Source organism: Trematomus bernacchii, unplaced genomic scaffold (assembly GCF_902827165.1).
Source record: "Trematomus bernacchii unplaced genomic scaffold, fTreBer1.1, whole genome shotgun sequence".
Taxonomy (NCBI): Eukaryota; Metazoa; Chordata; class Actinopteri; order Perciformes; family Nototheniidae; genus Trematomus; species Trematomus bernacchii.
This window is the reverse complement of record NW_022987593.1, coordinates 16,468,204-16,479,743: the sequence shown is the minus strand read 5'-3', so window position 1 is coordinate 16,479,743 and position 11,540 is coordinate 16,468,204. Positions and strand designations below refer to the sequence as shown.

The 11,540-nt window shown below is 39.8% G+C and overlaps 1 protein-coding gene across 1 annotated transcript; it reads right to left on the bottom strand.

The window, feature by feature from the left end:
- Nucleotides 1-99: 99 nt before the first annotated feature.
- Nucleotides 100-11,131, bottom strand: LOC117481982. The gene is made up of 8 exons (XM_034129927.1): nucleotides 10,534-11,131; nucleotides 10,299-10,394; nucleotides 9,975-10,205; nucleotides 9,848-9,870; nucleotides 9,372-9,490; nucleotides 8,667-9,169; nucleotides 4,729-5,610; nucleotides 100-1,388 (listed from the first exon to the last, which is right to left on the bottom strand). Exons 1-8 carry the CDS (start codon nucleotides 10,939-10,941, stop codon nucleotides 375-377), a joined length of 3,276 nt encoding a protein of 1,091 aa, XP_033985818.1. The 5' UTR covers nucleotides 10,942-11,131; the 3' UTR covers nucleotides 100-374.
- Nucleotides 11,132-11,540: the final 409 nt, after the last annotated feature.

Genomic DNA, 11,540 nt, shown 5'->3' with positions numbered 1-11,540 from the left:
TTTTATGGATTTTTTGTCAAAGCATTTAAGATATTCATTGCTATCGGGATGTTAAGAGCATTCCATGGAATATAACAAAAAGTGTTTCTGAAGTGAATTACCTACCCCACCATTAAAGCTATAAAAACATGATAATAAAGTATAACAAAATGATAAACTATAAAAATGAACAAATAATTACTTTTGTTGCACTGAGACTTTGAGTAAAACGTGTAAAACTCTGTAAATAAAACATGATCAAATCTTCTTAACATTTAAAATCTTACAGACTCAAATTAAATTCTGATTATCATCTGTTGTTTTTTACCTTGATTATTTCAAAAGGATCTAGACAGACGAAGTCAGAATAAAGTCTGAACCAACACTCCTGAGCATCACAGAGGAATCTCACTTTGACAGATTTTGATATCAGCAGTTTTAGCATCACCAGCTTTTCCAATTTTGAAATATGGGAAGAGTTTCTCAGTGAAAGTGTCTCCGTGAGTGCAGATGGGAGTCATGTCTTCAGGGTCGTAGAAGGACACCTCCCCCCTGTCATAGTCCAGCTGGACTCTGATCCTCTGGAGATTCTTCTCCACTCTGACAGTCTCACCAGCACCATCAGTGTATTTTCCACTGCGATGTGCTAAACACCAGATTCCATATTCTGGTGAGACAAATACCTCTCTCTTCCTGTCAACTGACTCTTTAGTCAAACCTATACTCCAGGCAGGATGATCTCCCACCTCCACCTCCCAGCTGTGTTTCCCTGAGCTGAAGCCCTCAGAGCCCAGAACAACAGTATAGTTAGTGCATCTCTCTGGATTACCAGGAAGCTGCTGATCTTTGTCTCCATGTCTCACACTGGTCAGATCATCAGACAGAGAGAGCCAGCTGCTTGCAGTGTTTGGGTCCAGAATGACAGGACTGAAGTGGACCTGGTCCTTCATCTTCTCCCAGACTCTGAAGGACAGGTTGCCCAGGTGTTTGGCCACATCTGGCAGCGCTCCTGAGAGCAGCTGTGGGTCTGACAGTGAGCTCTGGACTCTGGCTCTGCTCTGAGTGGCTTTGTAACTGCTGAGGAAGGGCCCGTTGTGTTTCTGCAGCTCTTCTTCAACAGCAGAGATACTGTGTGACAGAGAGGAGATGTGCTCCTGAATGCTCTTCATCTCTCTGCTGATAGTCTTCCCCTTCAGCTCCTCTTCCTCCCTCAGAGCTGCCAGTCTGGACTCCTCTTCCTCTTTCAGGAACTGATGGAGCTTGATGAACTCTGCTCTGATCTGCCTCTCTGTGGACAGCAGCTGCTTCTCGGACAATTGAATCACTTCCTTGTATGTTTCCTCCACTCCTTTGTATTTGTCCCTCTTGTCCTGCAGAGACTCTGGCTGCGTCTCAGGTCGACTATTTTCATTTCCTCGGTATCACCGAATGTTGATTTGTCTGCGCCATCTTGAGTAGCGTCCCATGGCTCTTATTTCTGCCGGAGGACCGAGGATCGAGGAGCGAGGAGCGATAATGGAGGAGCTATAACCGAGGAACCACCAGACCATCCTCCGGTGAAATCCTCAGAGACTCTCCCCGCCCCCTTACTGTGTATCGCTCACTGATTGGACGATGCAGCGCATGCACTGATCTGATGCTTCTTGACATGAGAGCAAAGTTTCCCAGCGGAGTGAAGAAAACACATGAAACTCACGAGACTCACTCCTCAGTTTATACTGTGTTTTGTTTCAATTAATGCATCATTCAGTTACAAATATGTGATATATCTGAACAACAAAGTGGTGGAAAATTATTTTATTTATTTATTGGAAACATTTTCATGATCACTTTTTCGTTTTACATTTTCATTTATTCATTGTCATTTCCATTCAGTCAGTCATTAAGTGCTATTTAACATGCTAATTTGCTACATATCCACACAAACAAACAAAGTGTGCAGTCCAATGAATGTTAATCTAACTGGGTTTTGATAGATAACATATCTCTTTTTCTTCTCTGAATTATTTTATTTCTATTGTGCACTCTAATCAATATTAATGTTCATTTATACCTTTTAAGAATGGCGTTTATCTTTTTTGAGAATGAGTTCTTATTTTATTTTATTTGGTTCTACAACAGATGATACAAATGTATATGTCAGTAAATGTGTACTAACAGATATATATATATATATATGTATATATATGTATGTGTATATATATATGTATATATATACATATGTATATATATATATATATATATGTATATATGTATATATATATACATATGTATATATATATGTATATATATATATACACAGTGCAATAAGCTTCTTAGTGCAATAAGAAGCTACAGGGACGTTAATCGACGTCGGTAATATTAACTTTATTTAATACAACATTTACGGTACAAGATTTAATCATACAGCCCATGTAGTATAATATTTTACAAATGATGAATTACAGCAAACATGTGCAATATATCCATTATTACAGCTCCGTGGGCTGGCAGTAAGGCGATATGGGTCCGTTCTTATTGTGCATCCATGGGTAAAGATAAACGCATGCAGTGCTGAACACGTAACATGAACGTGCCGGGCGGCGCGGTCCCGTGGGGGTAGATGCGCGTTCATAATGCAGAGGGAAATAACTCACAGAATAACGTTATTAGCACATTTTTACAAGATCTTTTGTCATTTATATTTGTAATTTGTCACATATGACAGATTCACCTGAAGAAACCAATATCAAGTTCAGAGACACATTTCTGCATCAAACTGCTGGTTATTGAATCATAAGATATCTGAAGCAGCATTACAAATACTAAACTGAATTCTACAGCTGTGATTCCTTTCAGGTTGATAACAACATTTACATTTTCAATCACAATAAATGTTATTGTCCATGTATACAGTACGGAAAACGTCCCAAAGAAACATTGCAACAATGAAAGAATGAAATAGAAGTATTAAATGACTTGCCCGTGGAGAGTAAAACAATATATCCATATCTAAACATAATTCATCAAAAGACCTACAAATATCAGAAAGTTAAACTCATGACTTATAGTGCTATATAGTGTGTCATTATTAACTAGATGTTGATGAAAGGAGAATTGACCGCTTTCATTTGTTAGTTTGGTTGATTTCATGCAGTTTCAGCACGACATACAAAATGAATACATTTCTTAAAAGCCAAGAATTCACAAAAAACATCAAACAATCTCATGACATCCATTAAAACGATCATTTGAAAATCACTCAAAGGTGGGGTAGGTAAGAATGGAGAAACCAGCTCGAGTGCGCTAGAATTTGAAAATACACAACCGGAAAAAATCTGCCCCTTCCTTCCGACTTCCTAATGCTGCGTTCACACCGGACGCGATGCGACTATTCGCTTCGCTCTAATCGCTCCTATCGCATCGCTCTAAACGCTGGAGGTTCACCGCGGCTGCCAGCTGTGTTTACTCGCATCATTCAAACAAGACGCGCTGGCTCGGGAGCTACAACTACAACAAATGAACATATTTTACCGTGATTAAATTGTAATACACGTTTCTAAATGATGCCGAAGTAACAACATACTGATACCGGTTAGTAACAACCATGAATTAATGCTTTGACAAGTCTGCAGACAAGACGGCAGGCAAAACACCTTTTAAAATGCTTGTTTTCTGAATGAAGATCGGGTCAACCAGGCTAAGCTAACGTTGTATATGCTCATTCCACACTCACAACAACGGCCTACAGACATAAATAAGCAGCGACTGTATTCACCATGACACAGACAGTCTGTGGTTTGTACTTGTTTAACTTTTGTCCAGTTTCTGAACGGATATGAGGAGCTGTGAGCTCTGTGTGCTAACTGCTAACAGCTAACGGCTGATGTTGTGTGGTTGAACGTCAGTGACGGCGGCTGAGATCCTCACCGCTGATTGGCTTCCGCGAGAACGCGTCACGTGAATTTGACGCTCGAGTTGAAAAAATTGAACTCTCGCGTTTAACGCGGCACTGTTCAATCGCCTCAATCGTGTGATTTGCGCTGCGTCCACCGCTTCATGCGCGCCGTCGGAGCGAATTCGCGTCTGTCCACGTCTCTGCATTGACTTTACATGTAATCGCGCCGCCCCCAAACGTCGCATCGCGTCCGGTGTGAACACAGCATTACAGAGCCCCTCCTCCAACACACACAAACGCGCACATGACCAATGAGGGCACGAGATAAGTTTGTGCACAGATGGAAGGCTGACAGGCAGGTAGGCCATCCAGTTACTTTAGCCGGGCCGGCTCAGATGATTGGTTGTGCTTTTTACAGTTCTACGGCTTCCACAGATGACATTTTTTATGGATTTTTTGTCAAAGCATTTAAGGTATTCATTGCTATCGGGATGTTAAGAGCATTCCATGGAATATAACAAAAAGTGTTTCTGAAGTGAATTACCTACCCCACCTTTAAAGCTATAAACACATGATAATAAAGTATAACAAAATGATAAACTATAACAAATAAACAAATAATTAGTTTTGTTGCACTGAGACTTTGAGTAAAACGTGTAAAACTCTGTAAATAAAACATGATCAAATCTTAACATTTAAAATCTTACAGACTCAAATTAAATTCTGATTATCATCTGTTGTTTTTTACCTTGATTATTTCAAAAGGATCCAGACAGACGAAGTCAGAATAAAGTCTGAACCAACACTCCTGAACATCACAGAGAAATCTCACTTTGACAGATTTTGATATCAGCAGTTTTAGCATCACCAGCTTTTCCAATTTTGAAATATGGGAAGAGTTTCTCAGTGAAAGTGTCTGTGTGAGTGCAGATGGGAGTCATGTCTTCAGGGTCGTAGAAGGACACCTCCCCCCTGTCATAGTCCAGCTGGACTCTGATCCTCTGGAGATTCTTCTCCACTCTGACAGTCTTACCAGCACCATTAGTGTATTTTCCACTGCGATGTATTAAACACCAGATTCCATATTTTGGTGAGGCACCTGGTCTCTCTCCCTTCCTGTCAACTGACTCTTTAGTCAAACCTATATTCCAGTCAGGATGATCTCCCACCTCCACCTCCCAGCTGTGTTTCCCTGAGCTGAAGCCCTCATAGCCCAGAACAACAGCATACTGAGTGAATCTCTCTGGATTATCAGGAAACTGCTGATCTTTGTCTCCATGTCTCACACTGGTCAGATCATTAGACAGAGAGAGCCAGCTGTTTGCAGTGTTTGGGTCCAGAATGACAGGACTGAAGTGGACCTGGTCCTTCATCTTCTCCCAGACTCTGAAGGACAGGTTGCCCAGGTGTTTGGCCACATCTGGCAGCGCTCCTGAGAGCAGCTGTGGGTCTGACAGTGAGCTCTGTTTCTGCAGCTCTTCTTCAACAGCAGAGATACTGTGTGACAGAGAGGAGATGTTCTCCTGAATGCTCTTCATCTCTCTGCTGATAGTCTTCCCCTTCAGCTCCTCTTCCTCCCTCAGAGCTGCCAGTCTGGACTCCTCTTCCTCTTTCAGGAACTGATGGAGCTTGATGAACTCTGCTCTGATCTGCCTCTCTGTGGACAGCAGCTGCTTCTCGGACACTTGAATCACTTCCTTGTATGTTTCCTCCACTCCTTTGTATTTGTCCCTCTTGTCCTGCAGAGACTCTGGCTGCGTCTCAGGTCGATTATTTTAATTTCCTCGGTATCACCGGATGTTGATTTGTCTGCGCCATCTTGAGTAGCGTCCCATGGCTCTTATTTCTGCCGGAGGACCGAGGATCGAGGAGCGAGGAGCGATAATGGAGGAGCGATAACCGAGGAACCACCAGACCAGAGCCGTATAATAGATTAAAAAAACAGATTAAAATATTCTATCTATATGGCGCTGCACCAGACCATCCTCCGGTGAAATCCTCAGAGACTCTCCCCGCCCCCTTACTGTGTATCGCTCACTGATTGGACGATGCAGCGCATGCACTGATCTGATGCTTCTTGACATGAGAGCAGAGTTTCCCAGCGGAGTGAAGAAAACACATGAAACTCACGGGACTCACTCCTCAGTTTATACTGTGTTTTGTTTCAATGAATGCATCATTCAGTTACAAATATGTGATATATCTGAACAACAAAGTGGTGGAAAATTATTTTATTTATTTATTGGAAACATTTTCATGATCGCTTTTTCGTTTTACATTTTCATTTATTGTCATTTCCATTCAGTCAGTCATTAAGTGCTATTTAAAATGTTAATTTGCTACATATCCACACAAACAAACAAAGTGTGCAGTCCAATGAATGTTAATCTAACTGGGTTTTGATAGATACAGTGGCGGCGCCAGGGTATGGCTGGGGTAGGCTACAGCCATACCAAGAAATGGCTTAGCCCCACCTTAGCCCCACCATGAAAAATGATGTTAAAGTAAGCTAAATAAAGTCCGTCATCTCGCGCGGAGTACATTGCACAGACAGCAGTTAGTAAGATTGATTTCAGTAGCCACTTGTCTGGAAATACCGAAGACTAGAAACGGTTTTGAAAACTTTTGTCACGTAGTGATCTTCTTCCCAATAAAACATCTTTGATAATGTCTTCTGGCCAATCAGAATCACGATAACGGCGTGCAGGAAGTCCCGACGGAGAATACTTTAGCGGTAGTACATCTCTATATACATCGATACAACATTGAAATAAGACCCCACGGTTTGATGATTGATAGGTGTGTGGGCTGTCTTTCATTTTGACACACAGAACAATGGGGGCTATCCACCCTTATCCACAATGTAATTCACACAGCCTCTTCCCCTTTCTCTCTGAGGAGCAGCAGGTTCAGCTTTCAGAACAAAGTAACAAAAAACAAAAATGGCATTCATTTTTTTAAATATGTAGTAACAGATTTATTTATTTTTCTTCTCAAGAGAGTACCAGAATGTGTATTTTATGTTAGTATTTCAAAAAATCTCCTGGGGGAGAATCCCCCCAGACCCCCCTGTAGGGGTTGGGTTTTCAGCATGTCAACTCTTTCACCTGTGGGGAAATTGCAGGATTGGCTCCAGGTCGCCCTTTTTATTTACTACAAGACAAATGTGCCTTTTTATTTCATACAGTTCAATTTGGATTGAGACAGGGAAATAATCTAAACCTCACGCGTGGCGTTTCACTGTCAAGGGGGGCGATATAGCGTGTATGTAATTACATTGCAAATACTGACTTGAGCCCCACCACTGTATGGGTTAGCCCTACCATAGATTACCCAACACAAATACTCTGGAGCCGCCACTGGATAGATAACATATCGCTTTTTCTTCTCTGAATTATTTTATTTCTATTGTGCACTCTAATCAATATTAATCTAACTATTGTTCGTTTATACCTTTTAAGAATGGCGTTTATCTTTTTTGAGAATGAGTTCTTATTTTATTTATTTAATATATATATATATATATATATATATATATATATATATATATATATATACACATAAATATATATATATATATATATACACATAAATATATATACATACATATATATGTGTATATGTATATACATATATACCACTGAGATTCAGTATCAGTGCAGGGACTCAGACGTGTGTGTGAGTGTGTCAGCGACAAACCGAGAGAGAGATGGTATTACACTAGAGATTGTAGGTATTGTCTCATTATGATTCATCCCTGTGCTACGTGTGCATGTAGGCAAACGTACCAGCCACAGAGGGGCATTAAGCGAATATTAGAGATTTTGAATGAAGACACTCGAGGCATTTGTTTTTTGGATTCTTTATTTCAAGCCAAGCAAGCCATGTTACTGCAGGGACAAGTCAAATATGTATTGATATTGAAGCACGTTACTGTAAGTCTATTTCCTTTATTAAGCCCTAATCACAAATCTGCCTCAAACATGTTCAAATAACAGCATTACCCAAAAACAATAGAACTTTATTAAAACGGTAACATTTTATTAATCTTAGTCTGATCACATATTTACATGATTTAACTCTGAAAGTCTGTTTTAAAAGAAGCTGATATATACAATCTCTACAGTGGATTTATCCTGAAATAAAAAAGGAAAAAAAAAAACCTAACCTCTATCAACCGTATATTCTTGAAAATAACAAAGCATTATATTAAACTTCCAGTGATTTAGTTTATATCTAGTTTAATACAAAACAACTTTTAGACCCTGGTGTGTGTCATCCTGGATCCTACATTTCCCATAATGCAACTCATTATAATCTTTCATTTGAGCCTTGCTTCCTCCTAAATGCTCATATCTTTTAAACGCCACTTTCAAAGATCTTTCAGAGCCACCAAATACCGTATAGACTCCGTTTTTGTTACAAGCTGTTTAGTACTTCTCAGGATGAGTAAACCAAACTTCAAGTGTAAAGTCAGTCGGGTGCCCCTTTAAAGCTGAATAAACTAAGAGCAAACAGGGATAGCATGCATGATGACTTACAATGGTGAGGTTGACATGTTTTTGGTTACTAACATCTACAGCTGTCAAAAACGTTACAGGGATAGCCAAAGATTTACCCAAATATACTGAAAACTGACAAATGAAAACCTTAAGAAAAAAGAAAATAATAAAAAATAGACACTGATAAAAACTCATGTTCCTAATTTGGCCATAACAGTTCGCTAAGGTAGTTCATTTCGCAAATACTTAAGGCCCCAAAATAAGGCCTCATCCTGTTGTTTGACCTCTGCAATGATGCAGAATGTTTAAGTGGGTTGTCTTTGCGTAACTGACCATTCAGCAGGAAGCATTTTTACGTTATGCTGAAAATACGGAAAGACCGTTTCTGTGAAAGTGTATTTGATAGTGTGGACAGGTTTTTTCCTGTCAAGGTCAAAAAAGGCTAATATTCCATGGTCATAATCAAGCTGCACTCTGACTCTTTTGGGAAATGAATCTTCAAATACAAGTTCCACATCATTCTCTGGAGTAAGTTCACACAGGGTGTCAGTGCAAGGGCCCCTGTAAATGGCCCAGATCTTTGTATGGAGGTTTTCTTTACTTGCCACACCAAGAGCCCAATACTCTTCTACCTCCACATCCCAGCTGTGTTTTCCACGGCTAAAGCCTTCAGAGCCAAGGACGTCATCGGCGCGCAGCCTTTCTGGGTTTTCAGGAAGGGTCTGACTCGTGTTCATTGTTGTTGAACGAGTCATGTGTTCGGATATACTAAGGAAGCTGCCGCCAGTGTTGGGGTCCAGAGTAACTGGAGCTTCAGGGAAAAGCAAATATAAACAAAAGGGGGATATTAATTGTGACGTTTATTAAATTAAAAGGTAAATGTTCTCTTAAAGGCATTTCAGTCTATTCATGGAAAAGCCAGGTGTTGCTTTCCTGATAAAAATTAACAGTATCTTGACATGCCTTTGCAGTTTAAAATGTAAAATATAACAAAGCAAAAACACTTTGCTTACTGTGTTCGATTATGTCCTTCATCTTCATCCAGACTGTGAATAACAGGTTCCCAGTGTGTTTGGCCTCGTCAAGAAGGGCTCCTAATGGAGTCTCAGGGTCTGGTAGGTTGAACTCTGATCTGAAGGAATTAAGTTATTGTTGCATGTTTAAGTTATAACAGTCATCATTTTCATCATAGGAAACCCATGTTTTGGAATTGTTCATGACTGGTATCTATTCTTCACTAGCTTTCATGGTAACTTCTTTATATAGGAGTTTGCATTGTCAAAATCCGCCATTATCACACAAAACATTTAAACAGTATGATTCACTTTTGAAAATATTTTCAGTTAACTTCCCCTCTTTTGAACCACCCTTAAACTTTTGAATGTCATGTCCATGACTTTCCCCCCACCTTGGATTTGATCCTCCCAAACAATCATAAGCTCTGCTGCTAAGGTGGACACTTTTAAATGTTTGACAGGAAACCACTTACCGCTCCAGAGTGGATTTGACATTCTGTTAAATAAAGAGAAAACAGGATAGCAAATCAATATTTAAATTCTGTTAAATACTCAACATTATGTTCTGAATTTACATTAAGAAAGGTAATCATTTAGTACCAGCATAAATGTCATGTTGTCAGCCTTGATGTCCTTCTGTAGGGTTTTGAGTTTGTCTGTTAACGAGGAGATCTCTGCTGTCAAATGTATAATCCTGATGTCCATTGAATCACTTTTGAGCATTGCCTCCATCCTCACTGCATCAATCCTAGCACTCTCCTCTGATTGCAGGAACTGGTAAAGCTTCTGAAACTCCTCTTTGATCGTCTTCTCCGTCTGCTGAGCTTGGAGCTGAGGAGAAACAATTTTTTTTTTTTAATTTAAAAGTCAACAACACATGCTGTTTTCCGCTTGTAAATTCATTCCAGCATGTCTGTGACTCACCTTGATGTGGTTTGGCATTTTATCACACTTGAGCTTTTCCTTTTTTAATGACCTTTGTTTCGTTTTGAAACTTATCACATTAGGACTGAGTTGAGCCTACAAAAAAAGGTACATACGTTACCTGACTATTCAGTGGGTGAGTTACACAACACATTTGCCTGGTATGTGAAATATGAATCATTCTAAATAAAGTGATGAAAACTACAAAATATTTCTACACTGCTTTTATTCTTACCCTGAAGAATTCAGCTGCCTCGTTGATGGGGATGCAGTTGTGCTTCTTGTGGTTTTGTGAATCCCTACATACGACACAGATGAGCTGTCGGTCATCTCGACAGAAGAGCTTCAGTTTCCTACTGTGCAGGCTGCAGATCAGATCCTTGGATCCTGACTTAGATCCCTGACTCTTCTCTCGTCTCAAATTGTCACACAGGTTTCTCAGTGCTAGATTATATGGAGGCTGTTCCAATGGAAAAAGTCCCTTACATGTCGGGCAACTCTGGAGAGCACTCTGTCTCCACCACTGCTGAAGACAGTGCTTACAGAAGCTGTGACCGCACAACAACACAACAGGATCCCTGAAGATATCACAGCAAACAGGGCAGGTAAAGTCCACCTCATCCGGTGAAACATTAGCAGCCATTCTCACTTCTCCTGAGGCTTTCAGGCTGTTCACTTACTTTCACTTTCAGAGTTTGAGTAGTATTTCAAATCTTTAGCTCCAAGTGTTAAATCATTAAACATTTGTTTAACTAGATGTTTTTACAAACACATTACCATGAGCAGTTTCATGTGCTGACTCATGTCACTTATTTCCTTCTTCCTGTCTTCTGAGTAAAAAGAGAGGGGTTTTTACCACAGTGAAGTTGGTTTTATGTTGGATGTTCAACAGACATTCAGTCAGATCTAGAGGCTCTTCTTCCTCATTTGTTATGCAGTTAAAGGGCAGTTAGCTCCTATCCGATTCATAGCTCTTAACCAAAGGGTATTTACTAATAAATGACTGTTTCAATGGCACAAAGCCTTTGTTATTTTAAAAATCTCCATGCTAACTTGCCCATACTACTGAAAATAATGATTAAGAGAAATAGTTGAAAAACGTTTAATGAAAAGTGTCATTTACTTTCAAAGCTTTCATGTCATGTGACCTATTGATTCCCAATGCATACCAGATATTTCACTATACTGGAAAAATAAGACACATCTTTTTATTGGATTTACGATTTTAGTTTTGTCTGTCTA

What these genes read in the sequence shown, in the direction of transcription:
- LOC117481982 (XM_034129927.1), bottom strand. Translation starts at nt 10,941, where the DNA reads ATGGCTGCTAATGTTTCACCGGATGAGGTGGACTTTACCTGCCCTGTT. An exon ending in AGGCAGCTGAATTCTTCAGG is followed by an intron (nt 10,395 to 10,533) that starts GTAAGAATAAAA and finishes CTTTTTTTGTAG; the next exon opens with GCTCAACTCAGTCCTAATGT. An exon ending in CATATTTCAAAATTGGAAAA is followed by an intron (nt 1,389 to 4,728) that starts GCTGGTGATGCT and finishes TACCGAGGAAAT; the next exon opens with GAAAATAGTCGACCTGAGAC.